Source organism: Cebus imitator, unplaced genomic scaffold, assembly GCF_001604975.1.
Source record: "Cebus imitator isolate Cc_AM_T3 unplaced genomic scaffold, Cebus_imitator-1.0 Scaffold914, whole genome shotgun sequence".
NCBI lineage: Eukaryota > Metazoa > Chordata > Mammalia > Primates > Cebidae > Cebus > Cebus imitator.
The window spans coordinates 99,155-119,011 of NW_016108229.1; the positions used below are offsets into that span (position 1 = coordinate 99,155).

A 19,857-nucleotide genomic window follows, 5' to 3' on the forward strand; every position below is an offset into this window, starting at 1 on the left:
TTGGCCTCAGACATTTGCCCTGATCATGTGTCCATCTAGACCACTCCAGAAGGCCCTCACAGGTCCTAGTTCCCACTCTGCCCCCAGCACCCACTGCCCCTGCAGCCTAAGATCCCTTCAAAGCAAACATCTGATCATGTTGCCCCTCTCCACAAAAACCCAAAGCTTCTCCCAGAGTAAGGAACAATATCCTTGGCCTGGCCCTCAAGGAGTCTCCTCCCAGCAGCCTGTGCTTGTGTTTCTACAGTACTCCCGCTGCCTCTCACCCACTCCCCTGCTGCTGCCACAGGGCTTTGCATGTGCCGTTTCCCTTCCCCGAATCCTCCTTGCTTCTTCCTCTGCCTGATAACTCTTATTCTTCATCCAGCCCTCACCTCCGCATCACTTCACGGGGAAATCTGGCCTCCTAGACTTATTGGGTCCCCTGATTATATGTTCTTTGGGACATGTAGCTCTTCATGGTATCCCTGGTCACAGCTATGGCTCTCCATTTGTTTTGTATTTCTTGAATCTTGTTCTTTATGGGTTTGCTCCACGAAGACAAGGGCAGTGACTTTCTGATTTTTTTCTGCCTACCACTTTATTTCTGATGCCAACCACACTGGCCAGAACAAAGTGCACCTTCCACAATTATTTCACTGAGTCAGTTTATAAATTTATTGATTTTGTAACTTTTAAAATGGAGATAGACAATAACAGTTGCAATACCGGGTCACCTGCGTTTCCTTCATATATATTGTTTTATGTAATCCTCTTATATATTATGTAATCCTCCTAACAACCCTATAAAGCATGGTTGTTATGAGAATTACATAAAACAATATGTAAGAAGAAAAATGCAAAATAATAAAGCATATAAATGTTAGTCTTGATCTTTTTAGACTTAGCTGCAAACAAACTGAGACAATATCACATAAAAGCTTTACAGCAAGGATAAGCCAAGAAAATATTATTTCAAGGGGACAACTTAGGTGTTAAGGGGATATCTGTGAAAAGTTTTCCATATCAGATAGGATATGTTGACTGATAAGATTTAAGACTTCTCAGGTGCATAAACGTGCAAACTGGAGAATCACTTAGGTGCACCCCATGTTTAACCTATGAATCCAAAGAACTCTAAACAGTGTCCTTATTTACCTTGTCATGGTTCTCCTGCTTGCTATAGATTGCTGACAAGAGGCGATAGCATTCAAGGCACCCGGTCTCCTCTGACACAATCTGATTGGTCATCTTTTCAGCTTCTTTTGTCTGACCCATCACAGCCAAAACCTGAGCCTACAAAACCACACAGACCTTGGTTAGCAGAGGTTCATTACCTTATCAAATAAAGCATCCCAAATAGAAGGATTCAGAAGGCACTCCTGACAAACATGCTCAGCATCAATTTAGTGACTCATAGAGAAGGCTGAATCACCAGTTTTCAGGCTTTGACTTTTTGCTGTTTGTTTCTTTATTTAGTTTTGTGCATGCATTTGTGTGTGAATGGCAGAAACACCAAAGATATCCAATGAAATGGCTTGTGGTTTTTAAAAAAGGTTGACTAAATATGTCAGAAGAGAAAGAATTTCCTCTGATTTCATCAGAACAATGTGTTTACAGCAAGATAACAAATTTGATTTATTGCATATCTAAGGAAAAGAATGAGCGAAGTTCCAAATGTTGAAATAAAAATTTTGTTGGTATGCATGTTAATTTTCCTGAGTTTAATAGCTATATGTTAGAGAATGTCCTTCTTAGAAACTATTTGCAAATGTATTTAGAGATTAAGGGGAATGATATCTATAACGAATTCCCACATGGTTCAGGAAAAAAATAACACATACTAATAATAGGTATATACAAACATACGTATCTAAATATGCACATTTATACATGTATATACATACACATTTACATGCATACACAAGGGAGTGATAAACACATCAAAATGTTACAAATCATTGGATCCGGATAAAAGGGCATACGGGAGTTTTTACTATTCTTGCAACATTTTCATAAGTTTGAAGTTATTTCAGAACGAAAACGCAGTATTTTTGGTGTCCATGTCTCTGGAGAATGGCTTTAACATTGGCTGCATGAATATTCATACAGTGGATGTATTACAGTATTCCAGCTCCAGTTTCGAGGCTTGAGGACTATGGCTCTCTCTATGGCCGGCTGTGCTTAAGCTGCAGGCTTCATTTTCTTTCATCCTACTCACCAGTGCCAAGCGGAGCTCCCTTTGAGAAGGCTGAAGTGCTGCTGCTTCCTGGTAAATCTGCAAAGCCTCTTCATATCGGCCGGTGTTGTAATACAGCGCTCCCAAAGGTGACAATATCTCAGCTTTGTGTGCCACCTGCAGGGCGCTGAGTTTGGAGAAAAGCTAATTGACATTTCTCTTCTAATAGGTACATTTCCTAATGTCTAGGCTTAGATTTAGGGATGTCTGTCCATGGTTTGAACTTCTGCTCCAATATGGCCTTTGTTTTTATATCAATAACAAGGTTTTTGGGTTTTTTTGGTATTTTTTCTTTTTTTTGAGATGGAGTCTTGCTCTGTCGCCCAGGCTGGAGTGCAGTGGCACAATCTTGGCTCACTGCAACCTCTGCCTCCCAGGTTCAAGTGATTCTCCTGGTTCAGCCTCCCATGTAGCAGGGATTACAGGTGCCCACCATCATGCCTGGATAATTTTTGTATTTTTAGTAGAGATGAGGTTTCACCACATTGGGCAGGTTGGTCTCGAACTCCTAACCTCAGGTGATTCCCCTGCCTTGGCCTCCCAAAGTGCTAGGATTACAGGCATGAGCCACCACACCTGGCCAAAAACAAGGTTCTTACAAAATGATCATGATGCCATACTTGGAACGTAAGAATGTTTTATTGACCTATCAATATGGAAACTGAGCCCCAAGGGTCTTTCCCATTAATTATGTTGGATTTGTCCTCATGTGTGTATAGTATTTCATTATTCCCATTTTTGAAATTGCTATTTATGATTGGGGTTGCAATCCATGGTTTCAGAAAACAACAAACCGACTAAAGTGGGAATTAAATTTCAGCCTTGGTTTAGCATTATAATCTAACCAGCAGTCAAAGTCATGAATCACGATCCCATTTATATTGTTGTGGTTGCTTTCTTTGGACATAACAATTTGTATCACCTGAATTGGTAAAATTTGCTAGCATTTTAAGAGCACACCTATTCCAATTAACTAAGACACTGATGGGCAATGAGGTTTCCGTCCAATTTATAAAGTAAAGAAAGGGACCTTTACCGCTTGTACCATTCTTCAGCCATGCTGTTCTCTCCTAGTGACCTGTAGAGTCTTCCCAAGTTCACCATGGCCACGTGATGACTGGGGCTGAGTTTGATAGCCTGTTGGTAATGGGCCACTGCCTTTTCTGGAAAGCCTGTAACCCATGATAGGTCGGTAAGAGCAGAACATGTCTTATTATAAAAATAACTTTTCAGTTTCTCTTCTGACTTATAATTCTTTCTCATTATTATAGAGTCATACCAAAATTATTCAATATGTAAATTAGCTTGCATTTCAGCTTCTCATCCTGGCCATTGCCTAACTTTAACAATTTCACTGTTCATTCATACTTCCAAAAAAATTAACAGAAAGGCAGTAAAAACTAAAATCTATTCTTTGTATTATATATATTATTTTTTTAGTCCAAGTTTTTTCTGGTCATTGATCTTGCTATAGGATGTCTTCAGATTATTAGTGATTGTTATTTATCTAAGATATAACTGGCTCTCATTATACAAAAAAATAGAACAGGCTACCATAGAAATAAAACTGTCCAGAAGCAAATTCTAAGGGTCTGTCTTAATGAACTATACCCTAACATAGCAACTGAAGCATTGCTTTAAATAATACATATCAGCTTTAGAGTGAAAATCTCTTTTAAAATCATGCATTTTCATTTTAAAGGTATTTATCTAATGGGACTTCCAACATAATAATGCCACCATGCACTTGTGCAATGCATTGTATATTTTTAAATACTTTTATTTGTATGATTTTCGCAGGTATTTTTATACAATTTAGCTGCCTTCTGACACAGTTTAGCTGTTTATCAGGATTTAAGAGATATTTTTAAAACCACACACAAAAAATTTCCACTTTCCAGATACAGACACTAAAGTGCAAAGATGATATTCAGAGATTTGATAAAGATCCCAGGGCAAGTGAGAGTCAGGCCAGAACCAGAAGGAAAACCCTCTAGTTGGTAAGTTTCTTCAGAGTAACTTCCTGGTGAAACTATATTCAGTGGCTAAACTTTAGAACACTACAAAGTTTCAAAAACAATGGAATGTTTATTATCTACACAGAAACCTTTTCAAGTGCATCTGTTTGAACACAAGCTTGAGAAGGAGGTCCCTAGGAGTCTCTGTCTCTGTAGCAGAGACTCAATGCCATAGAGTGGTCAGGGAGTTATCACTTTTGGGGTGGGACTGTGGCTGAAGTGAAAGGAAGAGGGTTAGACCAGCCCAACTAGAGATTTCTCCTGGTTTTTGTATCAAGACAATTTAGTATTATGTGGCCAATATACCAGCAGGTGGCACTACACAGCAATTTTACACATGCAAAAATAAGGTAAGTTTCTTAGACGTATCAGGATGTAAATTTATATTCTGTAAAACAAGAGAGTTCCAAATACCTTTGAAAATAAAACCCCTTTAAGCATTTCATATTGAAAAACTAATTAAAATTAAATTTTATTGCAGAGCAGCTAGTCTAGTGGTCAAGAAGAACAAAGTGGTGCTTTGGCCTTACATTCAAACATAATTTCATTACTTATATGTATTCATTGCATGCCAACAGTACAGGGGCCCTGCATAAGTCATAATGAAAAGAGAATTCATGCCCAGTAATGTTTTCCATTAAATAAGATAAAGTAAGTGTATTTTACATAGCACCTGTTATATAAGAGCATCATATCTATTTTAATAATGCAGTTTCTAAAATGTATATCAAGGAAGGAATGATAGAACAATTCTGGAAGCTTTTAAAAAATATGTTATAGAAAAGTATTTACTATCTGCAGGGACTAGATTCAGAGGCAGATTCTGCATCATTGTAGAGAAACGTTTTATTATCATGGATTTATAAATTTATATACATAATATTTGAAGAAGACCAGGACTCATTAAATCATAAGGCTACTTCCTGTCACCTGAGGAGCTTTCCCTAGAGAAATGAGTATAAGAATGGGCAGACTGTAGTGAATTGAGCTTGAAGATTTAGAGAAATGACAGCCCCAAGGTACAATGACTGTCAATAGTGTGAGTTTCCTGCCAAGCCCAGTGAATTTTACTTCTGAGGATTATTTGCCTTCCATTTTGCTTGATAAATAGTATTAGCTAATCTCAGCAGAACAGTTTCTTTTTAATTGCACTTACCGGTATCAACTAAGAAAACCCCATAGTTGTTGTGTAAATCTGAGCTGTCTGGACAGTTCTTTATTCCTGCCTGGTATGTTTCTTCAGCTTCTTTAAACCTCTCCTTTAAAAGGAAACAAACAAACAAACAAAATAAGCAAAAAAGTTTTTCAAAACTAACAATAAACTGAATATTAGGAGCAGGAAAAGCCAAAAAATCTTACTAAGCACCTAATATATACAGCAGGCACTGAGATGAGGCACTATGAACTTTGTTTGAATTAAATGCAATATTAACTGTGTACATATACCCAAAACTCATATCTGTATTAAGTATCTTCATATCTTCCCTTAAGGCAAACAAGATGTTTTCTCAAATGGGACACTAGGAAGGATTTGACCTGTACCACATGCCTACCAGTAAAGAAAGCCTGAAAATAGTTGTTCGAATAGGATGCCCTTCACCCTGGTGACTCTTCATATGAAAACAGGGGATACAAACATGGTGGAATGTTGTTAGAGGTGGCAATGTGGCTGGGAGGCAGGGCGGTCTGAGGAATTTGTTTGATAGCTGCATTTTGCATAGTTGGTACTCTTGTTATCTGTACTTTATACCGTACCACTTGTTCTGGGAGGTTTTTGAGGGGAGGCTGATGCAGATGATGGGGAGGGCTCTGCCCTATCCTTTCGTTACCTGAAGTATGTCTACAGCCCACCAGACTGCTGGCTACTTCCCATATTCAGTCCATGCTTTCCCCCTCTGAGCTGTTTCTTCCAACAGGATTATACGTACCCTCAAGGGTGTACCTCTACCCTGTGTGGCAAGGTTCAGGTCAATCGCCACATCTCTCATTCTGGAGCTCCAATTCTAATTGTTCTTGTGTTCTACTTGTCTAAAGATTCACTTTAACAACCTTTAATAATTCTGAGTTATTTTTAGGTATCTTTTTCTTTTCTTTTTTTTTTTTTTTTTTTTTTTTTTTTTTTTTTTTTNAGACAACGTCACACTCTGTTGCCTGGGCAGGAGTGCAGTGGCATGATCTCGACTCACTGCAACTCTTGCCTCCCAGGCTCCAGTGATCCTCCCACCTCAGCTCCCTGAGTAGCTGGGACTACAGTCGTGTGCCACCACATCCGGCTAATTTTTGTAGTTTTAGTAAAGATGGGGTTTTGCTATGCTGGCCAGGCTGGTCTTGAACTCCTGGCCTCAAGTGATCCGCCCACCTTGGCCTCCCAAAATGCAGGCCTGAGCCAATGTGCTCAGCCCTTTTAGGTACACTTTTCACAACCATTACAGACTGTTATGTCACACTTTCTTTTACAATACAGAAAGTAAAATTTAATTAATTAATCAAAGTTTCCCAGATACTAAGACTTATTTACCCACAAGTTAACAATGTCATCTTTTCCTAGTACTGCTGCGAAGATCAGGTAAAAGAAAGTAATTTGTCACAAAGCACGTGCCAGCTTTAAAAATATGCATATGCCCTGAATATGGACATTTTCCAAAACCTTATCTCAAGTTACTGCTACTGAGCATTCAACCAGACATATGACCAAGAAATGGAGAGCAACAATTTCCTGAGACACGACACCTTAAGCTTGTGATTATGTGTTAGATATTCACATTGAGGGCTGAACAATAAGCCAAGAAGCCAAAATCTGATTTGACCCAGAAAGGAACACATACTTTACCCTCTGTAGAATGACCAGTGCCATCTGAGTACATACATTTAAGTAACATTAGGGAACAAGATGTGGTTTGTCAAACTTCATCTACAGTCCAGCAAAAATAAGGATCCATGTCTCTGAAAATATGGTTTTTCATTGCCAAATTCAACAAATTATCAAACTCAAAAAAGTTAAGGATGAATAAAAATCTCAAGATAGTTCCTTTCAATTTTTTGAAGAGAAGAAAAGCTTTATGAAGCTCTCGTCCATTAAAGGACTGACAACTGTGACAATTTGTGTGTGTGTGTGTGTGTGTGTGTGTTAAATGAAGACAGGCAGAACACAAATTACATAACAACCTGAGAAAATTAACATCTAGAGAATACCTTAGGGTATATATTCATGCATGCATTCATTCAGCCCATATTTACTGCAGTGGCTATAGAAGTACGACATAGAGGTTAAGAACGAGGCTCCCAGGGCCTGACTACATGGATTCAAATCTCAGCCCCATCATCTACTGTCTGTGCGACCTTTCTTACCCGCTATGTGTCCCAACTGTAAATCAAGGATACCAACTGTACTTATATCATAGGGTTGTTTTGAGGATTAAATCTATTAAAACATTTGAAACACTCAGAACAATGCTCAGCACATGGTTGGCACTTAGGGTTATCATGCTGGCCTTTATCCTTACTTACCCCAAATCGCATAGCTACATGGGGACAGAGAATGGATCCAGGTAGCCAGGTTTTCAGTGGGCCAGCAAGGAATTGGGGAGCCCTGAATAAAAGCAGTATTTTTGGAAATAAACAAACATGACTCTGGCATAAAAAGAAACAGTAATACTTTTGGGTATTCATCCATCTGTTCCTCCGTCCAACCCATTCCACCCTCCTTTCCTTGACAAATATTTCATGAACACCAATGTTAAAAGAAAGAAAACTTTAGATAAATTAAATGTAACAAAGTTTAATTGAGCAATAAAGGGTTCACAGATCGGGCAACCCCCTGAACCAGAACAGATTGAGAGACTCTGCCGCTGCCATGTGGTCAGGGAGGATTTACAGACAGAAAAAGGAAAGCAACTTATAGAAAATAGAAGTGAGAAACGGCTGAACTGGTTACAGCTCAGATTTTGTCTTACTTGAACATAGTTTGAACAGTTGGCTGCCTTGATTGTCTGATTGGTAAGAGAGTAATAGGCACAAGGTGGTCTGTTAGGGCACTCAGTTTGGTTACAGTTTACTACGTACAGAGAAACTTTTAGGCCAAACTTAAAATATGTAAGGAGGCAGTTCTAGGCTAAATTTAGCAATGCTCCCCTCAAAATTGAGAGGTGAACCAAAACTGTAGGCATTGATGTCACTGTGCCACTATTGTAAAGGCATTTATTTGGTCTTATGTCTCACTGGGAAATAGCAGAACAGTGAGCTTTGTAAGATGGGAACCAGGCTTTCAGGTTATTTTTTTTGAAAGAGAGTAGAGGGGACCTCTCTGTGTTGGAATATCTTGCTTTTAGTAGAGGAGAAAGAAAACTTGGATCTGTTTTACGGCTTACCTGTCTGGGACTTTTTAAAAGTTTTAGTTTGATTATGTCACACTTAGCATGAGTGACTCTATTTTGTTCTGGTCTGTTCTGCTGGGGCCCAGAGTATGAACTCAGTCCAAAATAACAGCATCTTCTAATTTTGTTTAACAATTTCTTCCTTTTGGTCAGGATTTTATTTAAGTGAGTGTGACCAGTAGACTTTTAATGCCATTTTCAGTTACCATTATTTTACAGTTTTGGTCTCAGTACATTATTTATTGGTTATGAAGTCTTTATGAGAACACACTTTTGACTTTTTGTCATCTCAATTAAAGAGAGAGAACATAGTGTGGTAGAGAGACAATTATAATGATCAAGAGGATCATATCAGGAGTTTGGAGTATGCTCCTTAGTCAGCATCTCTGTGAATCAAACCAACTAAAATGAAATAGATCAAAGAATGAGCCAGACAAAGAGTCTACTTGTTTTAACCCAGCAGTCTGTTTATTAACACCCTAAAACCAAATCTCTATAATATTCAATGTATTTATTTACATGTAACAAGTAGTATCAGTCATGGTAGAGATTTTTTTTTCTGTTTATCTAGTAGGTAATCTAGAGTAATTTTATTATCCAGCACAACCTTAGCAAGAGAACTTAAAGATGTCTGTTGTGTAATCACAGTCTTTGTAGTAGAATCCATTATAAAGCCTATTATGAGGAACAAATTTTAATCATTGTCTCCTTCATATTATGAAAAAGGGGGCATAAGAATTATGTCTAGAAAAGTTTAAAGAAACTCCATGTTTAAACTTCACTAGAAGAGGGAAGGATCCCTGGCAATGTTCTTTTAAACCGATGACGTAGGTGAAAAGGAATGAACCAATGTTCTGTTTCTGATTATGGAAGAATAAAGATGCCATTAAATATTTTTGCTCACATTGGTCCTTTATCTTTTCTACCCAGGCTTAAGATTGTCAATGTATAATGCTGGCTGCAAAGTTCTCTACAAATAAAAGTATACCTTATGATGTACACAAATCCCCTTTTTAGTTTTATTATTCATAGAGGCATAAGCAAGGAAAAAATTAAGAGAGGTAAAAGTCTGAGAATAGCAGAGGAGTCTTGATCTGTGATCTTGGGAAAGCTGTCCATGTCTACGATGTCATCTGTTTAGGGGGTGAAACTTTCCTGGTTAGCTTTATCTTAAGGTTTCTAATGGGTGTATAGTTCTAAGAGTCTGGAGGGCCCTTCTGAGTTGTGAGATTATGAACCCAAGCTTTGAGGCCCCAAAGTTTTGCTGTAGTGTAGGTGGCAAGGGTAATCTTTTTTTTTTTTTTTCTTAGATGGAGTCTTGCTCCGTCACCTAGGCTGGAGTGCAGCAGCGGGATCTCGGCTCAGTGCAACCTCCATCTCCTGGGTTCAAGCAATTCTCCTGCCTCAGCCTCCCAGGTAGCTGGGATTAGAGGCACACACCACCACATCCAGTGGCTAATTTTTGTATTTTTAGTACAGACAGGGTTTCACCATGTTGGCCAGGCTGGTCTCGAACTCCTGACCTCAGGTGATCCACCAGCCTTGGCCTCCCAAAGTACTCGGATTACAGGTATGAGCCACTGTCCCTAGCCAAGGGCAGTCTTTTTCTGATATCATTTCAGAAGATACAATCTCTGGGTTTTAGACCATGAATGGTTTGGTTGTCCCCAGTCACTGAATGAACCATGAAGTTTTTTATTTTTTTATCTAGCAGAAGTACACTTTCGCATGATGTATTCAAGCCTTGTGGCATTTAGTCATATCAGAATTCTGGAGCAGAAGGTAAATAAGGTTTTGTTATTAGGGGCATAGGCCCTCTAGCGACCATTTTAGAAGGGTCAACTTCTGTTTTCCCCTGGAAGTGGATTTGATTATCCACTGTACTACTTTTGACTAAGTCAATCTAGCTGATTCAGTTACCTTTGCCTAATGCTATTGTATCTGAAATATCTTATTGTTTTACAACTTGTCCATTGAAACAAGTGCCTTTATTGCTAGAGATTTTTCTAGGAGTGTCCCACAAGGGAAACAACTTTCTAATAACGTTTTAGCTACTATTGCAGCATCAGAGTTTTGTATGAAAAAACGTTTATATAACCAGAAAATATGCATTAAAAATGACAGTTGAATGAAATTTCTCTAAAAATGTTTAAATTGCCCATCAGGTAACATCATGTACCTGAAGTTTTGATCATCTTCCCAGGATTATGAGTTTGATCAACCAAATATTAGTCAACCATTTTAGCAATTTGGAATTGTCACCATACGAATAAATATTTTAAAAATGTAACCTGGATCAGATTATCCCTCCTATGATGAGTTATAGGATACAGAACTTTTAACAATGAAAGCTTGAAGGATTTAGAAAGGACCAGGTGGCCATTTAGGGTCTTCGTGAGTATATGCTTAATACTGAATTTAGATCCTCTCAAATACCAATTTTGTTTTCCAATTCAGATGTATAGCATTGTTTATTAGGTGAGCCATAATAGGTAATTTGAATTCAACCAGGCGTTTATTTAAATTGTATACTTAAAACATTTTAATGCTAGCTGATTTAGCATGAAAATCTGGCAAAGTATTTTCTTTGTATTCAATTAATTCTTGTCTTGCTTGGGTTAGATGTTTTATAACCCAGTCAGTCAGTCCATTAGAGTTTTGGGAATTCTTAGTGCAAATGATGTGATCTTTAAGTTATCAGAAACCTGTATTCAAGAATGCTTGTCAGGGTTCTTTTCATCCTTTCTGTGAACCTCCTTGAAGACATGCCAACTCTAGGATTTTAATTCTGTATCAAGAGCTTTTAGAAAATGTATCACAATTAAGCAATTAACTACCGAAAAGTTAACTACAGTCATGATTAAAGATGTAATTGACAAAAATTTTTTTTCCTGTGGCCTATAATAATTTAACTTAATAACCACAATTATGACAGATAACATACCAAGGCATATAGGAATTTTAAAAATCTCTTACAATTTTGGAACATATATTAATCATGTATCCATAAAGTATAACTCAAAGGCTAAACATGACTCATTTGACAATGCCTCTCATAGTTTAACATGACGAATAAATCTATAAACTCTTTTGGATGCTGCAGAAACCCTCTGTGGAATCCCATGTAGTTGAGGTCAAAAAGACTTAATTTTCAACTTGAAATTTCATTTAAGGAAAGAACCTGTCGAATATGTCAAAGGTTTAAAACATTTAATTAAAATATGATCACAGGTCACCGTAGAATAATAGTAATTTATTTAACCAAAATGGTAATTAAATGGTTTTAAAAAGCATTTATTCCTTGAGGGAGAAGAGGCTCTGTTTTTCAATCAAAAGACCTGAGAAAGACAGGATGAGCAGAAGCTGTCTCAAGCTAAACTTAACGCCACACACGTGGCATGCATGTACACAGTGAAACGGAACAGTGAGTGAGAGACACAATCCCTACCTTCACCACTGAGTGGAATTCAGACAAGAAAAAGACAATAATGTAGCTGTGGGAGGAGAAGCACAAGGTATGTGGGAAGCAGCCAAGAGTGGCACCCACACCTGGGGTCAGATGCTGTATGCCTGTCATGATCCAAATGCCCAAAGACATTGATCACTATTACCTTCAGCGGCTGTATAACACAGATGTGCTTGAAAACTATCTGTGGCTACGTAAAATCTGAAAAACATCTTTATAACCAAACTAGTTAAGATAGAAGGTGTTTTTTTCTGAAAGGAATGCAATCGATGTCCTCACAGTCTCAGCTGCTGAAGTTAAATACAACAGTAAACAACAGTTTTTAAGTGCAACTACTGCTGTACCGTTATCTAATACTTTTCCCCCACGTTCTTGCTCCTCCAAAATAGGCAAAGAGATTATCTTTTTCATCTAACCTTCTCTCTTATTTTTGCATCCATAAGCTGAGCTGATTTTCCACTAGAAATATTTTCAAAATCCAAAGAAATAGTGAAATTTAAATACCAAGTGTGTCAAGGGCAATGAATCACAACCTGTACCTTCAGTGACCCTCAATGGCAGTTTCAAGGCTCTAAGAAAATGTCTTTAAGATCTGTCTTTCTCTTCATTTCACTTGACTATCAATTCAAGGAATGATCAACTCTACTCAAAAAAATGAAACCACTTCTCCAGGGAGAAAATACCATGTAGGTTTTTAAAGTAAATTCCACCTTGTCTGGAAGGGTAATGCATTTATCTTAAGTAGCACTATTATTTAATCCCTGAAGCTCAGTTTCAAGTACTCGCTTTCATTTAATTCAACTGGCTACAAGTCCTGACCTAAGTTTGATCATTTCTAGTCTCTACTGACTTATAAGTTCCAGAGGAAATGAATATAAGCTATTTATAGGACAACTTTAATTAAAAATATTTGTGACCCAGGGAATGGTTGTGACATATTAATACTGTCTGCTGTACACCAGAGTCCACAGCCATCATGTGAAATTGGCCTTCAAGGGCAGCAGTTAAAAATGGGCAGCATGCAACCATGGGCTCCTCTCCAAGACTTAAAGCATTTCCAGTAGGGTGGAAATAAAATGAGCCTTGGAAGAGAGATAAAACACAGTCAACATCCTCACTTTTTATATGCTATAATTACCCAGTATAGCACACTTTTTACCTCAAGAAAGGAAAAGTGAAAAATAGATGTCCTGAGACAGGACCCTTGACTATAATTTACTGTCTTGAGCTAAATAGTATGTTTGGAAAACTTTATAGTTCAGGTTCCAGTAACTCAAGGGACAAATGGATATTGGCTTCATGTAGAAATTCTCAAACTTTTTAATTTTAGAATAACTTTGAACTCAAAAGTTACAGAGAATTCCAAAGAACTTTTCATTTATGTGGACTACACCTATCAATATTTACTACATTGGAAAAAAAGCTGAGAAAAAAACATGTGTTAGTTTACTTAAAATAATAAACTCAAACATAAATATATTTATATAAAAATAATTATTTTCAAAGCAAAAAAAATAGGGAGAATAGTGGCATTAGTTTATATTTTTGTAAATCTCATCAACGTCTGACTTAAGACAGCTGGATTCTCATACCTACTTCTACATTCAATCTGTTTTATGTACATATATTTGGTTGGAATATCTAAAGAAAAGGAGAGAGTATTTCAATAGCATTTTCATAATTGTTAATATATCCTGTGGCTGCTAGAAAACTACTATATACTCATGAGAGAATGCGAGGGAAAAGGCAAATTACTTCTTAATACTATTAGGAAAAGCACGTAAACCTTCGTGAACCCTGGGGGTCTCCAGTCAACACTTTGCAAACAGATTATAGATGGCCTGTAACAATGTGTATTTAATCTATAGAGGTGTAAAGAGCGGCATTCCAAAGCAGTAAAGGGCCAATAGAAAAAAAATGGTGCCAGTGTCATGACATCAGGGTCACCACGTGTCTAAACTGATTTTCTAGAAGTGCTTTCACTCTAATCAATAATTTAAAGCACACAGAATCTTAAAGTATCTTTCTATTAGTCAAATGGCTTTATTTACTATTACAAACCTGGGAAATTACGGACTAACAGATCTTTACACTTATGTCAATGACTTCTCCAAGAAACTATTCAAGACACAGCAGCCCAATAGATAAAGAGACACCTGTTTTCTCACCCTCTTCTTTGTTTTCGTTTTCTTTACAAGACAGTTCCTCCACCCACATGCCATCAGCATGAATATTTATAAGAAACATGCTATCAATACTTGATGTCTAATTCTCTTTCCTATCCAACTAAAATGAATCAATTAATTTGGCATTCTTCCCCACCAAGGAAAGACAAGGTATTTTCTAATCCTAGATTTCCTCATCTCCCAGCAGAGTGTGATCAACACCACTCTGAGAATTTACACAAACAAGAAGTGACCACTTTAAAGAAGGAATGCCAAGAACAATACAATGAATTCTAAAGAGAACGTGTGACAAAAGTGAGCAACTACAGGGTATAATGCAGTCCTGAAACCAGGAAAAGAGGTGAAAACCATATTTGCATATAATTGCAGCTTCCTGCTTCTTTAGACTTTTGTCATTTTGCCTTCATTCTCTATACTTGCAGGTACGTGACTTTCTTTCTACTTGAGAAATAGAAATAAAAACCTAAGTCCCTCACCTAACTCAACACACCCCCTCTTGGCCAAGGAGACTCCAGAGAAACCTTAAAAACTCAGTTCCCAGCTATGACCAGAGGTAAGGTTCCTCAAGCATTATACCCACTCCTTTGCTAATTAACTACCATTAGACTTTCTTTCCTAAGAGCTGAACAGAAACTAGCCCCATTGAAAGACTTGTCCACTGTTAATTTCAACCAACCATCTTATGTGCCAGCAGGGCTCCCCGCCCTTTTTGCAGTCTCAACACAACTGACCAGCATTCCTTCCTGCTAAGAAATCATTGACTGTGGACTGGTTCTGGCTAGTCCATGGAGACTGTGCATAGGATACCTCTGCATTTAAATGTTATGTCTCCACCTCAAAGTGCACATGGGATGTATGTAACATATATGTTTGCTTACTTCGCATGTGCAACCCCTTGATAAATATTCACAGTTCCTCCTATAATCTGTTGAACATGTACAGTTAGCCAGCCCGTTCAGCATAAATTCCTATCATGCCCTTCCTCCTTCAAAGTGCCTGCTTTTGCTTTCTGCTAGAGGCTACACTTCCCAGTTGATAAGGTGGCCAGCCGGCAGGCTACAACCTTTGTAAGAAATAAAGCTCTCCTTTCTCTTTTCCTTTATAAAAATAAAGCCTATTTTTAGAGATTTTAATGAATCTATGAAAATAAATTTATACATCTCATGATTTTAAGTTGACGTATTAGAAGTAAGCTACATACTGTTCCTCACCTCAGAGACCTTAGAGGGTCTATTCTTTCTGACTAGAAAGCTTTTCCTTTCACTTTTACCCAGTTTATGTCCATCAGTCCTTTAGATATCAGATTAAAGGTCACCCTTTGGCAACCACCCCCACTCCCCATGTATTCCTTTCCCACATTAGATTAGGTCCCCTTAACATTCTCACTGGTGCTTTCCCTTTGTACATTTGTTACCCTTGGGTTAGACACTGGGGAGAGAGCTGTTAATCTTTGCTTAGAGGTAACCTTCCCTTCTATACTACACTCCATGAGGGTATCTACATATATAACTTGCCGCTTCAACACTCTGGTCCTTGGTGGCATCTAGGTGCTCAATAAATAGTGCTCAATAATTACATCAATAAATTCTTAAGTTAAGCTCTTCTTCCAAGTTGACCTAGCCACACAGAGAGTGGTATATAGCTGAATGTTCCCAAAATATAGCATTTGCAGGAGAGAAACTGATCCCAGACTTTTTATTTGCTACATAATTCCAACTTATGTTTTATTGTTCCAATTTTCTTTTCACTCTTGTATTGGGTAAGGTCATATTTCAAAATATATGAAGGAAAAATATTTTAAGTGCTATCATTTTAATTAATTGAGTTTTTCAATAGGCTATAAACCTGGGGCTAGCATGATTTACAGTGGCCAGAGTCATAAACAATGTTAATTTTATTTCCTTTACTGCTACTGTAAAGCAAAGCTATATAATCTAGGCAAGACTAGGATGGTTAAAAATGACTGTGGGATTATAAATGTTTACAGTCCTATCTGTGAAGCTGGAGTACAGCCAGTTCTGAATGCTAACGGAGAACAAAGAGAATAGCAGGCCAGAGACCACCCTGAGTTCAAAGCTAAGAGTTTATCTTCTGTTCTCAATTTTCTTGACTTCTTTGCTGCAGTAGACACAGAGTGGTATCAACTTTCTTCTGAACATTTTTATGTGCCTAACTTCTGTAACAACTCATCCTTCTGGGCTTCTTGTCTCACTTCTTTTCTACCCCATCCATGCCTAACCTCAGTAACTATGGCCCATTACCACAGTCTATTCACGGGGCCCCAGCGTCGTCATCTAGTGCAACAGTGGCAGGTCAGGAGCTTAGAGACCAGGCTTTAGTCCAGGTTCTGCTGCAAATTAGTGAATGACCGTGAGTAGCCACTTAATTCTGTGTACTATACAGTTTTATGTAAAATGAGAAGGTTAAAAAAATTCTTCAGGGCATTTCCCTACACTATTCTTCATTTTCTCCATGAGGAAATTATATGTTTATAATACGATTTCATTTTTTTTTAAGTCCTAGATCCTATTTTTCTAGACCTGATCTCTTTCACTTCCATTGGTCCATATGCCATTTTCATTTAAATGTTCCACTAAATTAAAAACATAAAGATTGCACACTGTTGGTGGCAGAGTATGTTGGAAGCAGCCTTTCGGAAAGCAATTTGGTAATATGTCTCAAGACTCATGAAAGGTATTTTTTGATATGGAAATTCTTCTAGGAATGTATCATTAGGAAATAATTCAAAATATTGTTTCAGCAAAGCCCTAAGAAAGAAAAAGTTCAATGCCACAAAAGAAAATAAAAAGGAATCCAAGTGTCCCAACAGTTAAGATATTATTAGGTATATTACAGTGAATCATTTTGATAAACCAGTAAGCAGCCATTTAAGTGGTATTTATGGTCATTTAGCACCATGAAGAAACATATAATAGTGTGTATCATTTAATGGCAAGTGAAAAGAACAAACAATATATAAATATTAGTATGAAACACATAAATATATTTTAGAGACATGAATAATATTAAATAATGAAATATTTGTTGTTTCCAGGTATTATATTATAAATAAAAGATGTACATTATTTTCTCTGATTTTTCACACTTTCCTTTATATATTTATATTACTAGTTTAACTGGAAAAAAATGTTGACACTAATCTTATTTCTTTAAATAAGGAAATAAAATCTTGCTTCTCTCTGGCTTTTCCATGTCTATCAGTGGCCATAAATCTTCTCGGTTTCTTAGGTGTTCTGACCTGGAGTTCTCAATTTTCTATTTTTCTTTTCCTTTCAACTTTTATATGCCAACAGTCCCTATGTACCAAGGAAATCTTATTCCATGATGGTCTATCCATTCCCTCACTTTCTTCTGCAAATAAGGCTCTCAACTACTCATAGCAGAACACAAATATAAGCCAAATACATTGTGTGTTTTCCACAAGGTTTTCTTCCTCACATATTTCAGAACACTCTCCTCAGATATTTACCATTACTTCCTATTATCTATCAATTGAAAACTTAGGCTCCATGATGGCCTTAATATGTTTCACCATGTAATGACTTTTCAACTCATTAATCTATTTTTCAAATTTGTCAAATCCCCTACTTTGAACAAACAGATTAAATTTCTCCCTGCAAGTTACAACAGAGTAAAGAACACAATATTAGTTTCCAACAAATCCTATCCTAGAAGGGTTTATTATATTCACAGTTTTATTGGCACTGAGGATGGGAAATAATGTCAATAGACAGCAGCATGCCTATAATAAGAGCAAGGCATACCAAATAAACTTAGTTTCCTTTTTTGATATTATAAATTCACAACCTTCCATCAGGTGAAGGATTTTGGCAGGTGTCTGAAAAAGTGTCTCAAAACATCCTGCAGACAAGACTGAGAGAGGTGAGCTAGATGACAATATAATTCAACAGATTAACGAATGCTTGAATAACTTTACTCAAGGAGTCTGGCATAAGATAAAGGTCAACCTGGAAAGAAATTTCTACAGATATGCTGCAGGGATTCCTATCTGCTACTGATCTCCACAACATTTAAAAATATCAAAGACATAAACTAGTTATTTAACTAAAACTATTCTTATCAAGTGTGCCAAATGAAAGAGCTGGAAACGGTAGTCAATACACTACACGGCAGGAAAAACTAAAATGAACTAGAAAACCAGAAATGTCAGGCTGGTATAAATACAGAATGAATCCTTTGTCCAGCTTCTGAAAAACTGCCTGGAAAATGGGTGATTTCAGCTGAGTGTAGGAGAGAGGTTTGGAGCACGAGAGTGGACCACAACCACAGTCTGTGCGGGCCGTGCATGTGGACAGATGGTATCAATGGAGGACAAGTTGCTTGACCAAGGGGATGGCTTCACTGTGTGTTACACATTGACCAAGGTTTGTCAATACTGATTTCGTGTACTCTGGGTCTTTGAAATGCCAGGATGCTGTTAAATAAAATTGTGTAACCAAGAAATGAATTTCTTTGCTACCAAAAAATGTTAAGCTAGGTGGGTTTTTCTCTAACAGTTTGTGCCTTGCTTGCACATCCAATGAACTTTTATGACTAAATAGTTTAAAACATGAAGATAGGATGTTGAAAGTCAGATAAAGGAAGGCAGTCCTGAGTTATGCCCAACAGCTGCTCTGTCCTTTTAATGCTCAAATCAATTGCCCAAAGGAGCAGAAAAAGAACCTTTCAATCTTTCAGTTACATTTTTAGATATCACAGCATTTTACATTCATATCTAGGACAAGAAAGTGCTAAAAGATGGGACCTTTGGCCAGGCACGGTGGCTCACACCTGTAATCCCAGCACTTTGGGAGGCCGAGGCGGGAGGATCACCTGAGCTCAGGAGTTCAAGACCAGCCTGGCCAGCATGGAGAAACACCGTCTCCACTAAAAATACAAAAAATTAGCTGCGTATGGTGATGGGTGTCTGTAACCCCAGCTACTTAGGAGACTGAGTCAGGACAGTCGCTTGAACTTGGGAGGCAGAGGTTGCAGTGAGCCGAGATCGTGCCATTGCACTCCAGCCTGGGCAATAAGAGCGAAACTCAGTCTCAAAAAAGAAAAAAAGATGAGACCTCTGTATGTAAGAAAAGATAATGATCCTAGTCATCATTTATTTTTCTTAACAATTGTTCACAACTTTGACTATGTAAAATGCAATAACTTGATAGCAATTTGCCATTACAGTTCACAAAATATTAAATTTATCAAGTAATTGATTTTAAATACACCATCTGACACTCCTTAAAGATAACTAAGGAAAAAGTATATATATTATCCTGTTTAAACTTCCATCTGCTACAAAAATTGTTAATAGTAAGGATGAATGCAAAGATACTACAGAAGGAACTAAAAGTTCAACATCATTAAATATCTTGATCATTTTTAAAATGAGCTCAGATGAATAAAATACATAGCTATTCTCATAGAATCAAATATTCTAATGGTGGCAGAAAGTCCATAAACAAATAAATATGTTTTAGATGGTGATAAATACTATAGGGAAAATAAGGCAGGACATGGTGGTAGAGAACATGATGGGCAGGGAAAGGTTGCTATTTACAAAGGGTCATCA

The 19,857-nt window shown here is 37.4% G+C and overlaps 1 protein-coding gene across 1 annotated transcript in view; it reads right to left on the bottom strand.

The window, feature by feature from the left end:
• LOC108298196 (protein O-mannosyl-transferase TMTC1) overlaps positions 1–19,857 on the bottom strand; it is a 92,174-nt gene that overhangs the window by 6,533 nt on the left and 65,784 nt on the right. The window contains exons 6-9 of the mRNA XM_017520931.2: positions 5,393–5,495; positions 3,255–3,390; positions 2,201–2,345; positions 1,138–1,275 (exon numbers count right to left, since the gene is read on the bottom strand). Coding sequence (XP_017376420.1) covers positions 1,138–1,275; positions 2,201–2,345; positions 3,255–3,390; positions 5,393–5,495 — 522 coding nt within the window. The remainder of the gene's footprint in view (positions 1–1,137; positions 1,276–2,200; positions 2,346–3,254; positions 3,391–5,392; positions 5,496–19,857) is intronic.